Genomic DNA, 20,573 nt, shown 5'->3' on the forward strand with positions numbered 1-20,573 from the left:
TGCATAGGGAAACTCGGCCCTCAAGATGTTGAGACTATGACTCCCATCGTCCCTGACCACTGGTCCTGTTAGCTAGGGATGATGGGAGTTGTAGTCTCAACATCTGTCGGGCCAAGTTTGCCTATGCCTGCTCTAAGCCTTCCACTACCAGTGGTGTCCAAACTTTTTTCAAAAAGGGCCAGATGTGATGAAATAAAGGGCTGTGAGGGCTGCCCAAAGGGCCAACCACACTTGTTGAGCTTTTTTTAAGGTGTCAAGGTTTTTTTTAGGATTTTACTCCGGGAAATAAACTGCCACAGGGGCCGGATTAGGCCCCCAAAACAAACTTTGGGCCAACTGCAACTCATGTCAGATTCTGCAAAACAGAATTACAGGCCATTTTTGGCTTGTGAGTCTTATGTTGCCCACACCTGTTCCAGTGGATGAATTAACTGACTATTTTGGCCAAACACAACCCACCCCACTTATTTGGAAGTCCTGTGAGTGCTACCATTAAGGGAGGGCTGTTACTCTATGGAAGAAGTATGGCAGCTTATTATCACCCTTCCTTAGCCCGGCCTTCCTTAAGAAAGCTAAGAGCAGCTTACCTATGGCTCCAGCCACTGTCCAGACTGAGACCCGCTGCTTTGCCTTAACAGTGTAATGGCATCATGCGGCCTCAGGCTTTTCTCCTGGGCAAGATGGTGGGCAACTTGACCACACACGGGGCTGCTTCAGGAAAGAGCAAGTTACGTGAAGCAAGCGTTTGAGCTTGGATCAAGTACGGCAAAACAAGCCACTCTATGTCATGCAGGGGCTCAATTGCTGTATTGTATTATTGCTGAAGGGTAAGAAAAGCCACTAGGAGTGTTATGGGCCTAGCGGTGGCCACGGTTTCCCTGGCCCCCCACTACTCCCCTGAGGCCTGGACCAGACAGACATGAGTTTGAACCCCTCACTCGTGTGTAAAGCTCGTGGCATGAATCACTCTCCCTCAGCCCGAACCAGGAGGGCAAAACAGAACAACCCTCCCGTATGCTGTCCGGAGCTCCTTGAAGGAAAAGTGAGGTGCAGATACAATATAGGTAAATGGCTGCAGATGTGCTGACCTTCAAGGCACAAAACTAAGTCACTGTGGTGCCTTGCCGGAGCGCTTTCTGCACCTCTAAAGTAGCCAGTCAGCTGCATGGAATAGGAAGTCGAGGGGTGAGCCCTGAGCCTCCATCCTGCCTTAGCTACCCAGAAAAGGCAGTGCTGATAACCTCCCATTCCTCCCCCCACCCCCACAGCTGGAGGGCATCTGCACTGTCTTCTCCCAGAAGGCAAGTGCAGGAATCAATCCCAACAGCTGCCTGTCTAGGCCACCAGCAGAACGCAGCTTACAGAGACCTCCAGATCGCTCCTCCCTACTTCCTGTTCTAGGTGGTTGTAGGCAGGAGAGGGAGGTAGTCATCCAATCAGATTCCTCCCAGCTGCTTAGTCCTTGCAGAAGTGGCATGGTGAAGTTTGTGCCCTGGCGTCAAAGGAAGAACACTCGGCTCAGTGCATTTAGGGCTTCCACAAACCGTTTTCTAATTCTATTCCCGACCCTTCACTCTCACTAGATAAAGGGATTTATTAAGGTGCCAGGCAGAAGGAATTCTTCCAAACGTAAGCAAGCAAAACAGACTTAGGATGAGTGAAATGCCGGACTCAATTGAAAAGATGCTCTTGGGAAAAATAAAGTGCCACATCTACAATCAAAGTCCTGGAAATGAGGCAGTTAAATTATTCTATATATTTACGTATTTATATCATCTATTAAATATATCCTTGCCCAAATGAATAGGGAAATATATTGTGATTTAAGCGATGGGTGGGACCAACGGCGCAATCCTAGGCTTGTCTGTTCAGAAGGAAACCCCTCCAAGTTCGACAGAATTAAGCCTGCAACCCTAGGCCCACTGACCTGGGAGCAAGTCCTGTCAAACTCAGGGGACTGAATTTTGAGCAGACAGGCGAATGATTGTGCTATTAATCTCTATCTGTAGTAGCCCAAAGCTGCCAGATCTTGCATTATGCATTTATAAATAGATTAGGTTAGATACATACATATATCTCTATATCGTATATGGGCTCTTAGTAGAGCTGTTTGCTTTTTTTACTGATCTTTGATTTCGCGTTAACCTTGCGGGAGGCACCGACGGCGTCCCCTTTCTTCTGAGGTCTCCAAACGTCCCTCGCGCAGTCAACAGGTTCATAAAACAATTTAACTGGGTGGGCGCAGGATTTGTCCTCCTTGGCTTTCTTCAAGTGCATCCGTCCTTTCTGAAGAGAGTGAGGTTTCACATCAGGGGTGTTATAGTAGCCGTGTTGGTTTCCTCGGCTGCTGCTGAGGCAAAGAAAAGGGGTCAGATTTAACAGAGAGAGCCCAGGAACAAGAGATGCACAATTTTAACAGCAACACATTTGTACGAAATATTTTGTATTAAGAGTATGAAATAACATACATACAGGCATCTGGGTTTCTTGCTGGATGATATATCTGTAAACTAAAACATACACGCTTGTTATTCAGATTGATGTGACATATGGAAATAGCTCGTTTTTATTCATTTATTTGCTGACTTACCAAAGTTACATACATAGACAAATGCAAAAAACAAACAAGATCTTCCTAACAGCAAAGACAACCCAGGTCTCTTTGGTTCTGGGTCTGGCAGCCCCCCAACCTGTGCACATCATCATATAGAGGCCTATAATCAGGAATGTGTGCAGCTTTGTGTTAAAATAATAATAATAAATTTATATTCTGCTATTCAGATTTTGCACTGACTGGCTGAACTCTGCAGCTTTTGTCTTGCAACCTGAATCTTTACTTAAAGTTCAATGGGGCTTGCTTCCAGGAATGAAAGCACTGCATTTCATCCCAAACTATGAGCAAACATTAGTTATTTTGCACCTGTGATGTTTCCTATTTTGCATAATCTATCCAGGTCTTCTTATTCATGTGGCAGAATCAAAAAGTTATATGGGGTCTGAAGCTGAAAACTCTTGATTTCTGGAACTCTCTCTCAGCTACTTCTGGGCAGGCATAACCCATGTTTGTCCAAACTTATATTTGAAACCATAAGAACTAGAAACTCTTTAAAAAATAAAAAATAAAAACTGGGGTTCTCACAATGGTGGGGACTGACTATTTTCTGTCCTTCCAAGAAATTCTCCCTCTCTTTCTCTCTCCCTCTCTCTCTCTCTCTCTCTCACACACACAAACAAACAAACACACACACACAACCTGCCTGTACTCAAAGCTTATATGTTACAAAGAGGGGGGGGGAGGGAATGGCCAGAAGGAAGCTACAAACAGTTTTAACCCATAGTCTCTGTTCAGTCCAGCCCTTTGCCTGCCACAAGGTCATGAATTTTAATTTTCAGGCATACCTTTTAGATGTGTTGTACAACTAGTCCAATAAAAGATATCACTTTTCTTATTTCAATAACAGCTTTCAGGGCATTTACCTCTGACAAGCTTTTCATTTGCTATTTTGCGTCTCCTGAACAAATTAGCAGTCACGGCTCATTTGCAGCCATGTGACTATACCAGTAGAACGCATGTGCACCCTCAATTATCACGTTTCCTTGTTTATGCTTGTTTACTGCTACCTTTTTTTAATAAAAAAGGGTGTGTGTGTCTGATGCTCAAGAAGAAATTCAAGCTGTGAACTGACATTTTTTCAGAGACTCAATGGAGGTATGATAAGAGTTATCATTGCCTGCAGGTACACATGCAGTCCCACAGTTGTCTCTGATTAAACAGACTTTTCTCATATTTGAAGCATTACCTTTTTTTAACCAGAAACCATGATGGGAGCTTAGATGGCTTTCTAAGACGGCTGGACAAATTCATGGAGGATAAAGCTATCAACGTCTGCAAGTCATGATGGCTATATGCCCCCTTCAGTTTTACAGCACATGCCCCTGAATACCAGTTGCTACAGATAATGAACTGGGAAGGGCTACTGCCCTCATGCCCTGTTTGTGGGCTTCCCAGGGGCATCTGGATGGCCACTGTGGGCAGGGGTAGACCAAGGCATTTTGCCGCCTGAAAGACAAGATGGTGCCTCCCTGCATTCCATGTACCAAAGCTAATTCGCCTGGTAGTCTAATCTTACTTCATCACCAGGACAGCATCCTCCACTGCACCTGAATACACCTGACTTAGCTTAAGGTTTCAGGGCACACCAACACCTCATTGCTGCTGTCAATCCCTCAACACCTGCTGCCTGAGGCACCACTTTTCCTAATGTGGAAAACATGAATGTGGAAAACAAGACTCTAAGCTACTTAGGCATTTGGTCTGATCCAGCAGGATGCTTCTTATGAGATGGGGGGGGGGGATGAACGTATACACATAGGCAACAATAGCTCTATTTTGAATTGCAACCCAAGGATGAAAGATGTACTTTCAAAGGCTAAGGAGTAAACCCTACACAGATCTGCAGTGGAGTCCCTAAGATGGCGCCTTGTATGCCTCTTTCCAGCAACTCTTGCAGCCAAACTGGTGCCCAAAGTATAGCTTCGTTTTCCTTTGGACCACATCAGCAAAGCTGAGAGGGGGGTCTTGTCCACTGGGCAGAGGTCTGACCCCCAGAAGCACACTCCATTGTCTCTCGAGACAGATGCCAAACTGAACAAACAATAGAGCAGAAATTGCCACTGCAACCCCTGCTCCACTAGAAATAGAGCTTGGATCAGCCTTCCCACCCCACCCCGGTGCACCCTAGATGCTGTGGACTATAATTCCCATCAGTTCCACTTCCTGTTCAGGTCTAATGAAAGAACACCCCCCTCATTTTTTCCCTACCACATATTCATGGACATCGCTGTAGCTGCCCACGATCTGCTGATTCTGGTAGTACTCCAGTTGCTTTTCTGCCAGATCCACCCGCTGCAGGAGATTCTCAATGAAACGCTGGAGCCTGGCTTTGCCGCGAAGCTCCTTCTCAGCAGCTTCCTCCAGGAAGTGATTAAACGTAACGACTTCTCTGAAACGACAAAAGTGCAGCTCTGCTGGAATTTGGAAGAACACTGGCGTTTCCTCCTTTTTGCTAGAGAGCAGACGGAAAGAACGGACGGGTGCTACTTTTTAATTTAGGTACACTCTTGCCTGTGCTGTGAATATATTCAGTCCCAGGTGCACTGCTGACCTTCTCAGAAGCACCTGCACACAGCCAAATAAATGGACATCACTGGTGCTGGGGAGCATCCTTTAGAGAGGACAGCCTTCTGTTTGAAGGGCTGTCTGGTTTAAAGATAAAGGCCTTGAAGTTGCCATCAACAGTAAGCAACTAGGCCACAGACCGAGCAGACACACAAGCTCATCTGGTCTCAGTCTTCTGCAGGATGGTGAAACCTACCATGTTTTTATTTCAGTTAAAGTCATTGTTTCTAAATACGCATCCATACAGATATAGTGACATATGCAAATAATATGCAAATATCTGTTCTTTTGAGTGTGAGAGGCATTTCCTTTGGCAGGGGGGCGATGAATAAGTGATCACCTTAATGCTTCTAGAAATAACAATAAATTGAAGGGCCTTTTCAGACAATAAGAAGCTTATTTATTTTGTGCCACAATAATTTGCCCCCTGTTTGAAAATGGGAAATACAACCTCTGGCACCTGAGAGGCATCTTAAGCCTGCAATTAGAGTTTTCCCATTCTAGAGGAGCTACTCTTTGCTTTTCCTGCTGAATTTTGTGGAATCTGAATGCTTAAATGTGCACGGAAAGCCTCCTAAATGGGATCAGGCATTCCTCTAGAATGGGGCCTTTCTTGAAGTGAGAGATGGTTTCAAAGAATTTTATGATGACATTATGCAGCTGTTTAGAGTGTGAGCATCATTAGCAAAAGCTGAACCAAGTAAGAGGTGCAACAATGAGAACCCAATTAATCAACAAAATCCATTCCAAGTGTTCAGCAATATCTTGATTCCTCTTCTAGAGAATTAGCAGGAGGTTCAGCAACAAAATCCAGCTGAAGTTAATAAGCATTCCCACTAGAATGCAAAACTGAACAAAAACCCCATTATGTCTTGAAGAACATAACCAAGAATATACTCAAGCCACATTTGCACTATACATTTAAAGCACTGAGATACCACTTGAAGCACTCATGGATGATTCCCCCAAAGAATTCTGGGAGCTGTAGGCTGTTATAGATACTGAGAGCTGTTAGGAGACTCCTATTCAGCCCCTAGAGTTGTAATTCTCATGAGTGGTTTAACAATCGATCCCTCTTCCTAGGGAACTCTGGGAACTGTAGTTCTGGGAAGGGAACAGGGGTTCCTAACAACTCTCAGCACCTTTAACATACTACAGTTCCCAAAATTCTTTGTGGGGAAGGCTGCTTAAAGTGGTATCACAGTGCTTTAAATGTGTTGTGGGAATGTGGCCTCAGTATGGTAGAAGAGATGCCTCTGAAAGACTGTTTTCCTTTTAAAAAGGGGGCTGGTGATTGATTGATTGATTGATTGATGTGTTTGTGTGTGTGTTAATACTGATCTTTGCAGTGATATATGGAAGAAAAAGTGAATTGTTTTGTAGCAATCCCAGAATGCACGCACAGACACCCAAGAGACCAATTTGCTTGGAGCAGAACTGACTTCTCTGTACCCTCACTGGGCAAATATGCCAGTAAATATGCCAGTTGTACAGAGACAGCCAAGCCATGAATACACAACTGAATGTGCAACTCTTTTTTTCTGCCTTTCTCCCTCCTGTCCTGTGTTGAACCGTAATCTCTCCAAAGGTTGGGAATGTATTTTGCTGACTGTAAGCTGCTTTGAGAGTGGCTGAGCGAGTGGCAGGGAAATGGCATGTAAATACAATAACAGTGATAATTATTATTATTTATCTGTCCAAAGGCCCACACATGTTGCTGCCACAATATAAAGGGCTTCGCTAGCATTCCCATTTGTTGCCGTTCTTTCTTCTTATCTCAGCTGCACTCTATCTATCTTAGGCTGTTGGTTTCAACTCCCTCTTGCTCTTTTCAAGGCCTGTGACAAAAGATGAATGTGGCTCCAGCCTTATGCAATGCATTCTGGGATGTCGTATCCACACAACAAGCTGTTAGGAGTGGAGCTGCATGGGCTTTGGATTCTCCATGGGTTTCCTCACAGAGGGCAGTCCCAAAACACCAGCGCAGTGCAAGCACAAGGCAAGCAACCAAAGTCCAAAAGGGAATAAATAACCTTCATGGTACAGAGTTTGCTCAGCTTCATGAGTCTGCAGCATTCCCTGAGAAGAGAAACATAATGACTTCTTCTTCTCTTGTCCCCTGCAGGACTTTGTATGAAAAACAAGGCCATTCTTTAACACGTTAAGTGTGGGGAACCTCTGGCCCTCCTGATGTTCTTGGACTACAATTTCCATCATCCCTGACAGTTGGCCATGCTGACTAGGCCTGATGGGAATTGGAGTCCAGCAACATCTGAAGGCCCACATCTTCAGTTGAGGCAAACTGGGAAGAGGATGGAGAACTCCAATATAAGATTAAAAAATCAGGTTGGCTCTAGGTGTGCGTGGAAACTCATTCTGGTTGGTTGGTTGCTAGCTGTTTCTAAGAATTTTTCATGATGCTATATAAGATATCTTATGTCGTACCCTGTGCTGGTATTGGTACTAATGGAGGGCAAGCTAGGAATTTTTAAAATGAATAAAGAACACCCCCTTAAAAAAAAGGAAACCAATACAGATTTTTGAGCTTTAATTGGCATAATAAGTATTAGAAATGTGAATCCTTTTACTTTCCCAGCAAAAAGCTCCCTAACCTATTTTTCTGCAATTTGTCAGGCTTATCCACTCTGAAGAGAAACCGGTGGATTCCATCCACTTTGGCCAAAAGAGGGGGAATTTATGGACATTTTTAGATTCCCCCATTATAGTGAATGGGGCACATACAGCTTCGTTTTACAGAATGGCTCAGAGCATGAAGAATAAATCAAAGCACAGAGAGTACAGTGTGACTTGGAAGTATATTGGGATTTTTAAAATAGCACAGGTATCTTGGAGACCGTGAACGTCCCTAGTATTGCATATAGAACTGCAGCCTAACCTACTAGTTGGCACATTTAGGATCGCTGCCTTAAATGTCTGAGCTATAGGGCTAGCGAATTTTAACAACAGCAGCACCGTACATTTAATTTGAAAATATTCAGGTATTTCGAATTGCTTGAAGGGTGTCTAAGAGTGCTAACCGAGACCGCAGTCTTTCAACCATTTGCTCCATATTCCTTCTACTGCTGTTGATGAGGAACATCAGAGAGTGGGCAATCTGAGGACCGCAGTCTTAAGTAGTTCACATATAAATAATGTATTGGCAATTACTACATTTTTAATGAATGCAACATGAAAGTATTTTTAGAAGAGCTGGAACTGCCAAAATATCTTCGGTATCTGCTATGAAAGCCAGCAGGAAACCAGATTATGACTCCTTCCAAGAGACGATCCCATCTAATGCTGTTTGCACCACTTACTTTCCAATGAACTGAGGGTGGGAAGGGGGTACTTGAAAACAAAACATTTATGTCTTTACCTCCAGTTCTGAAGCTAAAGCACGTACCCTTATTTATAGAGTAGCACCTTCCTGTATACTCTATAAATAAGGGTACGTGCTTTAGCTTCAGAACTGGAGGTAAAGAGTAGCACCTTCCTGTATCCCCTTCATGGATCACTGCCTTGCCGTGGCGAAGGGGCTTGAAGAACTCAGGGAAGCTATGAACTACGCCGAGCAGGGCACACAAGATGAACAGGTCATAGTGGAGAGTTTTGACCAAACGTGATCCACCTGGAGTAGGAATCGGCAAGCCACTCCAGTATCCCTGCCAAGAAAACTCCATGGACAAAGACAACAGGCATATAAAAGTTATGACACTGGAAGATGAGCCCCTCAGGTCGGAAGGTGTCCAATATGCTACTGGGGAAGAGCGGAGGACAAGTACAAGTAGATCCAGAGCTGATGAAGCGGCTGGGCCAAAGCCGAAAGGACGCTCAGTTGTGGATATGCATGGAAGCGAAAGGAAAGTCCAATGCTGTAAAGAAAAATATTGCATAGGAACCTGGAATGTAAGAACCATGAACCTGGGTAAGTTGGATGTGGTCAAAAATGAGATGGCAAGAATAAATATTGACATCCTGGGCATCAGTGAGCTAAAATGGACGGGAATGGGCGAATTCAGTTCGGATGACTACCATATCTACTACTGTGGGCAAGAAACCCGTAAGAGAAATGGAGTGGCCCTCATAGTCAACAAAAGAGTGGCGAGAGCTGTACTGGGATGCAGTCTCAAAAATGATAGAATGATCTCGATACGAATCCAAGGCAGACCTTTTAACATCACAGTAATCCAAGTTTATGCACCAACTACTGGTGCTGAAGAAACTGAAATTGACCAGTTCTATGAAGACTTACAAAACCTTATCGAAGTGACACCAAAGAAGGATGTTCTGCTCATTATAGGGGATTGGAATGCTAAAGTAGGGAATCAAGAGATAAAAGGAACAACTGGCAAGTTTGGCCTTGGAGATCAAAACGAAGCAGGGCAAAGGCTAATAGAGTTCTGTCAAGAGAACAAGCTGGTCATCACAAACACGCTTTTCCAACAACACAAGAGACGACTCTACACATGGACATCCCCAGATGGGCAACATCGAAATCAGATTGATTATATTCTCTGCAGCCAAAGATGGAGAAGCTCTATACAGTCAGCAAAAACAAGACCTGGAGCTGACTGTGGCTCAGATCATCAGCTCCTTATAGCAAAATTCAAGCTTAAACTGAAGAAAGTAGGAAAAACCACTGGACAGGTAAGATACAATCTAAACCAAATCCCTTATGAATACACAGTGGAAGTGAGGAACAGGTTTAAGGATTTAGATTTGCTGGACAGAGTGCCTGAAGAACTATGGATGGAGGCTCGCAACATTATACAGGAGGCAGCAACTAAAACCATCCCAATGAAAAAGAAATGCAAGAAAGCAAAGTGGCTGTCCAACGAGGCCTTACAAATAGCGGAGGAGAGAAGGCAAGCAAAATGCGAGGGAGATAGTGAAAGATACAGGAAATTGAATGCAGATTTCCAAAGAACAGCAAGGAGAGACAAGAAGGCCTTCTTAAACGAGCAATGCAAAGAAATAGAGGAAAGCAACAGAATGGGAAGAACCAGAGATCTGTTCAAGAAAATCGGAAATATGAAAGGAACATTTCGTACAAAGATTACCATAATAAAGGACAAAAGTGGTAAAGATCTAACTGAAGCAGAAGACATCAAGAAGAGGTGGCAAGAATACACAGAGGAATTATACCAGAAATATATGGATGTCTCGTACACCCCAGGTAGTGTGGTTGCTGACCTTGAGCCAGACATCCTGGAGAGTGAAGTCAAATGGGCCTTAGAAAGCACTGCAAATAACAAGGCCAGTGGAAGTGATGGTATTCCAGCTGAACTGTTTAAAATTTTAAAAGATGATGCTGTTAAGGTGCTACACTCAATATGCCAGCAAGTTTGGAAAACTCAGCAGTGGCCAGAGGATTGGAGAAGATCAGTCTACATTCCAATCCCAAAGAAAGGCAGTGCCAAAGAATGCTCCAACTACCGCACAATTTCACTCATTTCACATGCTAGCAAGGTTATGCTTAAAATTCTACAAGGAAGGCTCAAGCAGTATGTGGACCGAGAACTCCCAGAAGTGCAAGCTGGATTTAGAAGAGGCAGAGGAACCAGAGACCAAATTGCAAACATGCGCTGGATTATGGAGAAAGCCAGAGAGTTCCATAAAGACATCTACTTCTGCTTCATTGACTATGCAAAAGCCTTTGACTGTGTTGACCACAGCAAACTATGGCAAGTTCTTAAAGAAATGGGAGTGCCTGATCACCTCATCTGTCTCCTGCGAAATCTCTATGTGGGACAAGAAGCTACAGTTAGAACTGGATATGGAACAACTGATTGGTTCCAAATTGGGAAAGGAGTACGGCAAGGCTGTATATTGTCTCCCTGCTTATTTAACTTATATGCAGAATTCATCATGCGAAAGGCTGGGCTGGATGAATCCCAAGCCGGAATTAAGATTGCCGGAAGAAATATCAACAACCTCAGATATGCAGATGACACAACCTTGATGGCAGAAAGTGAAGAGGAATTAAAGAACCTTTTAATGAGGGTGAAAGAGGAGAGCGCAAAATATGGTCTGAAGCTCAACATCAAAAAAACGAAGATCATGGCCACTGGGCCCATCACCTCCTGGCAAATAGATGGGGAAGAAATGGAGGCAGTGAGAGATTTTACTTTCTTGGGCTCCATGATCAGTGCAGATGGTGACAGCAGTCACGAAATTAAAAGACGCCTGCTCCTTGGGAGAAAGGCGATGGCAAACCTAGACAACATCTTAAAAAGCAGAGACATCACCTTGCCAACAAAGGTCCGTATAGTAAAAGCCATGGTTTTCCCAGTAGTGATGTATGGAAGTGAGAGCTGGACCATAAAGAAGGCTGATCGCCGAAGAATTGATGCTTTTGAATTATGGTGCTGGAGGAGACTCTTGAGAGTCCCATGGACTGCAAGAAGATCAAACCTCTCCATTCTGAAGGAAATCAGCCCTGAGTGCTCACTGGAAGGACAGATCGTGAAGCTGAGGCTCCAATACTTTGGCCACCTCATGAGAAGAGAGGACTCCCTGGAAAAGACCCTGATGTTGGGAAAGATGGAGGGCACAAGGAGAAGGGGACGACAGAGAATGAGATGGTTGGATGGTGTTCTTGAATCTACTAGCATGAGTTTGATCAAACTGCAGGAGGCAGTGGAGGACAGAAGTGCCTGGCGTGCTCTGGTCCATGGGGTCACGAAGAGTCGGACACGACTAAACGACTAAACAACAACAACCTTCCTGTATAAGTAATCTTACTGGATGCCATGAGAGCATAAATGTCTTTACCCTTATTGCACAGCTTGTTTAAAAGATCCATCTAATAAATTTGGATTGCTTGAATGAAGCATGAATTAGTATACCCTGATGCGTGCCTTCTTCACATCTCAAATCAATGGGTCTATGCTTCAAGGCAGAAATCGTATGCTTTCTAAAGAAGCTAGGTGCCCACTGGGTTGTGGAGAAAAGAAGACACAGGTGTGAAAGAGATGGGGAGCAGACATATAGTGAAACATTGGTGGGAAACCTGTGGCCCTCCTGAAGTTTTTGGACTTCAGTTCCCATCAGCCCCAGCCCGAATGGCCAATGGTCGGGGATAACGAAGAGTTGGAAATGCCAGCAATTTCAGGAGAGCCACAGGTTCCCTATCCATGACGGAAAGAATACATGGATTAGCCGATAGATATGGAAACAGCCAAATTCTGTGCATAAAGAAGTCCAGGTGTGATCTGCACTCCTAAGGGCTCTCATGCATATGTGAAGCACAACCTACACAGGAAGGTTCTTGCTCTCATCTGTGTCGCAAAAGATTATGTGTGTAGAATTTCTTGGTTGTTGGTAAGAAGGCAGGGAAGTGGGAGCTGTCTGAGGGCAGATGGAGGTCCGTGGGCCAATGCCTCACTCACCCTAATGGAACAGACACCAGTGAATACTGGCCTTCCTCTCCCATACCTTGCCTTGCATGTCTTCCTACAACAACCTCACCCCAAACTCCTGTGACAGAAAGGAAAGACATGCATTATGCTACTTCAGAGGTCAGGGGCCACACTGCGGCGCCCAGAGCAAAAGTGGGCAAAGCAATAAATGCATATTCTACCACTGTACAATAGGTGGCCATACCCTCCAACATTCCTCCCATGAAAATAGGGATGTCCTATTTAATAATAATAATAATAGGACAACCCTATTATTAATCATCTTTTACTATTTATACCCCCACCCATCTGACGGGATTGCCCCAGACACCCTGGGTGGCTTCCAACATATATAAAAATATAACAAAACATGAAGCATTAAAAAACGTCCCTATACAGGGCTGCCTTCAGATGGCTCTGTGGTCCAATAACTCCATACCCTCCAACATTTCTCCAATGAAACTAGGGAATCCTAAGGAAAAGCAGGGCATTCTGAGATCAAATCAGAAACCGGGGTGGCTTCTCTAAATCCGGGGCTGTTCCTGTAAAATAGGGGCACTTGGAGGGTCTGGGTTACTTTCCACACACATTCACACAGCCCTCCCTATCCTCAATCCAGACACACAAGAAGCATTATCAGAGTTCAAGGACCCAATCTAGTCAAACGAAAACACTGGAGGAGTTTGCAAACCGTGGCCAGTGAAGGGTGTGGCTCAGGAGGGTGTGTGGCTTGAGGAGGATTCTGAGGGCCAGCTAGTAAGGCCACATTTGACCTCCTAGGCCTGCGGTTCCCCCTCCCCGTCGTCCTTCTCCCCATCCTCCCACTTACTCTTCCTTTCTGTGGAGCTCCTCCTCTGACTCCGTCAGCCGCTGCTTCAGCACCGCGATCATCTCCACCGCCACGTCCACTTGCCTGTTGAGGGCCCTCTCCCGCCTCTGGACTTCCTGCTTCTTCTGAGAAAGCTGCACAAAAGCTGCCCGAACCTCCAAGAGCTCAGCCGTCTTTTGAGACAGCTCTTTGGTAAGCTTGTCGATCCTCTTCTCGATCGTTTTGTCCACCGCCTCCACCATCCGGTTGAACTTCTCTCTCACGTGGGCCTCGAACGAGGCTTTCGAGTCACTTGTCGCCAACCCTGGCTTAGAAATCGGCTCGTCGACGGATTCCCCTGACGTGTAATTTGAGCCCAGAGACGCAGGCCTTTCCGCTTCCGCCTCCAGCGGCTTCCTGTTCCTGGTGTTCTCCCGGGCCGTGTCGCAGAAGTTGAGATAGGACGTCTTTGGTTTCATGACACCGGTGCCATCGCCAAGCATCCCTGGCGTCAGGGGCTCGGAAGAAGAGATCAGGTCTGCGTCTCTGAGGGAAGAAAAGAGGTTGCATTTTGTCAGAAGGCTCCGATCTTCGTAACTGTGGCTGTATTCCAGATGGGCTCTCAAGGATGACAGGGTCCTGAATCTGGTGCGGTCCCCGCATCGTGGGCAACGGAACGGCATGCAGACGCTGACATTTTCAAACGACTCCTGCCAGGGGTATCTGCTTTCTTCAAAAGTGTTCTGTTGCATTACTTTCCAGATCCTAAAAGAAAGAGAATCAGAGAATCGTAGAATCATAGAATCGTAGAATCTGGAAGGGACCCTGAGCATCATCTAGTCCATCCCTCTGCATCGTACCAGGTTTCTTAGTCTCAACTCCCATCGTTCTGCCCAGACACTGAGGTCCAGCTCTGAGGGCCTTCTGGAGGTTCCCTCGCTGCGAGAAGTGAGGTTACAGGGAACCAGGCAGAGGGCCTTCTTGGTAGTGGTGCCCACCCTGTGGAACGCCCTCCCATCAGATGTCAAGGAAATAAACAACTATCTGACTTTTAGAAGACATCTGAAGGCAGCCCTGTTTAGGGAAGTTTTTAATGCTTGATGCTTTACCGTGTTTTTAATATTCTGTTGGGAGTCACCCAGAGTGGCTGGAGAAACCCAGCCAGATGGGCGGGGTATAAATATAGGTCTGCATCCCAATATAGCTGTAAGTTAAAAGGGTTTGGAACTCTGCATGGAACAATTCTGAATTCTGCATCTGGAAAACTCCCATTTCAGGGGAGGAAACTGAAGAAGCTGCCTTCTACCATTCCAGCTCAGTACAGACTACACCAACCAGCAGCAGTTTTGGGCAGAACTCTTTCCCAGCCCTCCATTCAAACAGGGATTGAGCATGCCTCCTTCTGCATGCAAAGCACATGCTCTGCAACTGAGCTAGAGGGAATCAGTTATGCAGATCCATGATATTTGCATACATTTATTTTCTCTCCCTAGCTGAAGTCAGCACTAAGATTTGAGCTTATTTTCAGGATTTGGGGGCTAGAATGAGGCTTGAGAAAGAGAAAGGAGTGCAGGAAGAGACAATGGTAGTGGTGGAATCAGCACAGCACAGTGGGAGCACATCTGCTGGGCATGCAGAAGGTCCCAGGCTCAACTGCTGGTTACAAGCATCTCAGGAAGTAGCACTGGAGCAACACCTAAGAGGCATCTGCTCCTCAAAGGAGAGAAGATTGAACCAGATGGACTCAGGCCCAGTCCAATGTACACTTACTTACAGTAAGCTTCATCAAGCTCATTTGGACTTACTTCTGAGTAAACGTGGATAGGTTTGAGCTGCAATTGCATAACTCAGCGTAAGGCGCTTTTCAAGATCTCTAATGGACTGGAAGGAGAGTTGCATGTTCTCTCAAGAGAGAGTAGGTTCTTTATAGAGATAAGCACCCTGAAGGAGCTCAAGAAATGTTAGGGAGGAAAGGACACTTCTGAGACTCCTGGAAATTCCTTGCAGCACCTTCCTGCATTTTGGAGCCTTTCTCCATTAAAAGACATGGTACCCTTAATTTTTTTTTAAAGGGAAATAGGAGCCCAGGGTAAGGTCTCTGAGCTTCCCAAAAGACTAGCAGGAAATGAGTGCAATAAGGATGACAACCTTTCAAGATCCTGAATAATATGTTACCACATTTCAGGATGGTTTTATGGGGTTTTGTTTTTATTATGGGACCTGAATGATTTGGTGTTTTTTTTAGTGTCAGCCACCCTGAGCCTTGGATGAACATAACAGAAGCAATTTCATGCTAGGCAACTTGGTCACATGGCAGTGTGCATTCATAGACCTTCAGCTGTCAGTGCGTTTCCGGGATGTGGGCATGACTCACTTAAAGTTAAGCACTTTTCAAGCCTCATTGATTTTGGTGGGAGAGTTAAGCATCTGCTTAATGCTTCCACTTTGCTGTGCTCTTTACTGGTGTACTGTGCTGATTTGTCATAGGTGAGGAGGAAGGGCCTTAGCTCAGTGGGACAGAACAACTGTCTTGGATTCAGAAGGTCGCAGGTTCGATCCCTGGTGTCTCCTCTATGAAACCATGAAGAACTGCTCCCAGTCAAAGTAGACAACAGCAAGTTAGATGGACTGATTGTCTGATTCAATATAAGGCAGATTTGGATATCCTGACATACCCATAGAAATAAATGGGACTGAAAGGTGCTTAACTTTGGATGGTGCCATTTACTTACTTGTGCATTTCTGCAAACACAAACCAAGCCTTGTGTGAGACATGCAAATCAAGCTCGGTGTCAAAATAGGTTTGGGAAATTAAACTGGTCGCCTTCAGATTTCAGCCCGGCAGCACAAAGTCATCGAATATCTGATTTGCAAGTCATTTTGAGGCCTCCTCTACATCAAAACCACAAACCCTGTTCATGACATACTCATAATTATCGAGTACCTAGAAAACTAGGGCCTGCGAGGGATGCTGGAGAATTTTGGAAAAAGATAAAATCCTAGATTTACAAATCTTCCACGCAAGCTTGCTTTCTACTGGATGTGTCCTTTCGTAAGCATTGTGATATTGATATATCTGGGTCAAACGACGAGGCTTTTTATATTAGTCAAGTTGGGCAACAGACAGCGAAATATTCCATTCCACCTCCTCCTTATCTTTGGCAAATCAACACCGCACACCACAGCACAGAGCACACAGCAAGGTGAAAGGAAGCTGAGCTCCGGCAATCTGCAGATAGGGGGATGGAGAGAGAGAGAGGGATGTGGGAAGTCTGGATGTGCGCGCGTGTGCTTTACAGTGAAGATCAAAAGGGATGCTGGCATTGGGAACAGGGGAGAGAGGACGGCAGAGATGCAGCCTGATACAGAGGAGCGGGTGGGAAGAAGGGGACCCGCATCTGTGGAGGACGGAGAAGCGCTGGCCACTATGCAGAAAGATGTCTGCAGCGAAGCGGGTTTGCTGAAAGCCACAGCCAGAGGTTCCTGCACGATTTAGGGGGGTTTGCAGCCTGGCAGGGCGCCTGGCCGGGGATGCCTGCCTGCCTGCCTCTCTCTGGCCCAGGTCTCCAATGCATCTTGAGCCACCTGCATCGGGATCCTTCCCGGCCCCCTTGCGCCCTCCTTCCCTCCCCCCCCCCCGTGCGCCCCCGGCTCTCCCCGGGCTCCAGGCTATGGCGCAGAGCGCAGCGCTTACCTGACTTGTTGCTGTGGCGGCGGCGGCGGCGGCTGCCAGCGGTGCTGATGCTGCGGGGAAAAGCCGTTTTCAGCAAAGCCGTAAATCACGCCGAAGCCGGCGCGGTCACACCCCTCGCCCACTCATTCACACCCACCGAGGAGGAGGATGGCGAGGAGAGAGGCCTGACTGGGTAGAGGCTGGAGAGCAGCGCAGAGATCCACGGGGAGAGAGGAAGGGAGGGATCCTGAAATATCCCACTGGAGGAGGAAGGGAGAGGAAAGCAAAGGGGGGGGGGACAGACGCCGATGAGAGCAGATTGTCTGCCTTGCTTATTTTCCCCTCCAAAGGCGGAGTAAAAGGGACTAGGATCGCAGGAGAAGCTTATGCATGTCACTTATAAGTCCTGCTGTGCTCAGAGGGGCTTAGTGCTCAGTAATGAGTTTAGGATTATTTTTGTTGTTTTTTGTTTGTTTTATCCTACTAAATTTCTATGCCATTACATAACATAGCACCAAATGGAAAACAAGACCCCCTCTGTGCGTGCACACGCACACATTAATTAGCAGCCTAAATGGCTTACTGCACTCTGCTCATGCTCAGTGGCCCTTTCATCTCTTCTTGCTTTGTAATTCCCAAGGTTTGAGCCTTGGCACTGAAACCCAAAACCCAGGGATGGGCCCTCTTCCAAATTAAGGCCTGGGGCTGGAACATTTCTGTCTCTTCTCCCAGTGCAGTTCACTCAGTGGCTGCTCGGGTACACGCTCAGGGTTATCATGCGGATAGGAATTTTAAAACACTTTGTACACTTAAGGGTTAAAACAGTAATTCTTGACAGTCTTATGGCTGGTGTGATGAAATTCTGAAATGTGAGCAAGGGTCTATAAAACTTTAAAAATGTGAGAAAGGGTCTATAAAACTTGCCACAGAATATATTTAACATGATCATACGACTCAGCTATTCTCTGTGTCAGCCTAAGGAACAATAACCTTTCTGCTGTGGCACCACCTGGCGTAAGAATTTGCCTCACTGCAAAGTCTACCAGCGCATGAATCCACTAGATTATGATATTTTTAAAAATAATAATAATACAAAGTATTTTTAGTTCTTGAAAGCTCATTTGCTGCTTTTAATGCAGGTCCATTATTTATATTGTTGCTTTATAGCTGCTCATTTTTTTGTTTTTTTAAGAGAATTTTTTTATTGTTCTAAACATTTTCGATCATCGCTTTCTTGAACTTCCTAGGATGTCACCTTGGTCTTTTAATGGAAAAGCATTCTTGCCAATAAAGCAGAGTGGATGCTGTTGTGGAAATTAACAGCAGTCAGGATTCAGACACGGAGGAGAGGAAAGCTGGTCCCAGACCCGAGTGGCTGCTGTCACCTGCCAAGGTGTGGGACCCAAAACAGCTGGGAGCTGGGAGCTTTTAGAGCAGTCTTCCTCAACCTGGTGCCCTCCTCCAGATGTTTTGCTGGTGGGAGATGTAGTCTAAAATATCTAGAAGGCTCCAGGTTGGGGAAGCCTGATTTAGAGCCCAAGATCCTTGGACTCAGGGGTAGTTCTACCTGAGCAAAATATCCTCAAGGAAATTTCTTTTAAAGCGGAGCTTTTTATTATTTAATAAAGTAGATGATAATCAATTTTGTCATTTTAATTTAAGGAACATGTGCTTTGACAGAAACGTGCCCAGGTATGTTCTGAAGCAGTCACTTTGGGTTTTTAGTTGTGCCACTCAGTGGAGTACCCAGCCATAACAAGTAATCAAAGTATTAGCTGGCATTAAGGTGTTTGTGGTAACTGACTTTGGTAGTTATTGTCAACTGGCTGCAAGACCAGTTTTCTCCCTCTCTCCTTCAAAACCACTGTGTGATATTACAATATTCACAAGCTGATTTGTATTTCGGTCTGGTAACTGAAAAGTGCTCAAGTATATCTGGTTGTGAACTCTTTTACACTCCATTGTATTATTATGTAGTAATTGTTTATTTACCTATTTTGTATTTATGGTTTTAGGAATAATTGGATTAGAGTTACCTAAGCAATATAAAAATGTACTTATGTATGTGACCCCTGCTGCTAGAATGTTATACGCCCAAAGATGGAAAGAAGAAAATGTCCTGACAAAAGAAGAATGGTTAAAGAAATTAATGGACTATGCAGAAATGGCGAAACTCAAAAGAAGAATAAGAAATTGTCAGGGAACTGCCATCGGAGGAACAGGTGGGGAAAGGGCTCACGGAGGCTGGGAGGGACTCAGCAGCTGAAGCAGGGACCAGCAGGGGGAGAGGTGGGTCTCTGGTGGAAAGTCTCACGGAGGCTGAGAGAGACTCAGCAGCTAAAGCAGGAACCAGCAGGGAAAGAGGTGGATCTCTGAGGGAAAGCGAGCAAGAGGGAGGGCTCAGGGACACGTCCAGCGAGAACAGTGGGGAGGTGTCTGAAGCTCCCATAGGGAGACCCATTCCTCGCCGGAAGCTGTCACGCCGCGAGTCCAGAAGACGTGTTTCCGTTAAGGAGCTTTTATGCTGGAAACGATTCCGAAAGCAACCACTGTCGGAATCTGCAAGTGACTAGAGCAGACATGTCTGAGGAGCTCCGTCACAGACAGAGGTTTGTGGATTTGCACAAACTCTAAGGGACTACGATTTTACGCACAAGCAGCTCATCATCCCATCACAGAAATCAAGAAGATCAAGTTTTTAAGAAGGAATGGAACTCATTTATAGTATATTTCCATAGTTATTGTAAACAAATTAAGATGTTAGCAGGGTTAATGTAAACAACCTGCAGTAAGAAGAACCACCACGACCACCAACAACATAGAAGTAACATAGAGGGTAAATAACAAATTGGTGTAGTTTGGATATGCAGTAAATTAAAATATAAACAAGGAACCACAGAAAGAGGAGGAGGGGTGTCTGAATGAGAGAATGATTTTATGTGAGTTAAATTTATTTTTTTGTATATTGTAAAAGCACATATAACACACACACACACACAATGTATTTATGGCTGTATGTTAAAAAAAAATGTTTTCTTGTGCTCACCATTCACCCCAGACTGCTGGTGTGTCCACCTTCCTGGCTATCAAAGGGCTCTGCCTTCTCCAAGACTAAACAGGCATCATAACAGAAGAAAAAGTCCTGTTGTGCAGATGAAATGTATCATAGGAAGGGAATACATAGCAGGCCTTCTATGCTTGATCTTAACAGTCATTCAGGGCTATGGGGAAGGAGATGCTTCCTAATGTTGGCTGATCCCAGACTGTGTATGGCTTAAAAAGTTAAAAACCAACCAACCAACCAACCAACCATCACCTTAAATGGAATCCAGCAGGCAGTGTTGTACTTGCACACCTTAAATGGAATCCAGCAGGCAGTGTTGTACTTGCAGCTCAGTGCAGTGTGACTCTGGTAGCTCGTGTGAATTGCAAGATTATGGGGTTTTTTTTGGGGGGGTGTTTTTTCTACTTGCCATAGGTAAGGTCCCCCATGGAGCTCATCAGCAATCAAGC

General features: G+C 45.3%; 1 protein-coding gene across 4 annotated transcripts in view; it reads right to left on the minus strand.

Moving 5' to 3' along the window:
- Window positions 1-293: 293 nt before the first annotated feature.
- ZNF365 (zinc finger protein 365) overlaps window positions 294-20,573 on the minus strand; it is a 29,499-nt gene continuing 9,219 nt past the window's right edge. The window contains exons 2-6 of one of the 4 annotated variants that reach the window (XM_082222472.1): window positions 17,082-17,131; window positions 13,409-14,152; window positions 4,823-5,003; window positions 2,473-2,510; window positions 294-2,350 (exon numbers count right to left, since the gene is read on the minus strand). In XM_082222472.1, coding sequence (XP_082078598.1) covers window positions 2,098-2,350; window positions 2,473-2,510; window positions 4,823-5,003; window positions 13,409-14,139 — 1,203 coding nt within the window. In that variant the 5' untranslated portion in view covers window positions 14,140-14,152; window positions 17,082-17,131 and the 3' untranslated portion in view covers window positions 294-2,097. Of the gene's footprint in view, window positions 2,351-2,468; window positions 2,511-4,822; window positions 5,004-13,408; window positions 14,153-17,081; window positions 17,132-20,573 lie in introns of those variants that run through there. The other 3 variants (XM_082222473.1, XM_082222474.1, XM_082222475.1) reach the window with 3 other exon arrangements.

Source organism: Podarcis vaucheri (genome assembly GCF_965113315.1).
Source record: "Podarcis vaucheri genome assembly, chromosome: 5".
In the NCBI taxonomy this organism is placed as follows: domain Eukaryota; kingdom Metazoa; phylum Chordata; class Lepidosauria; order Squamata; family Lacertidae; genus Podarcis; species Podarcis vaucheri.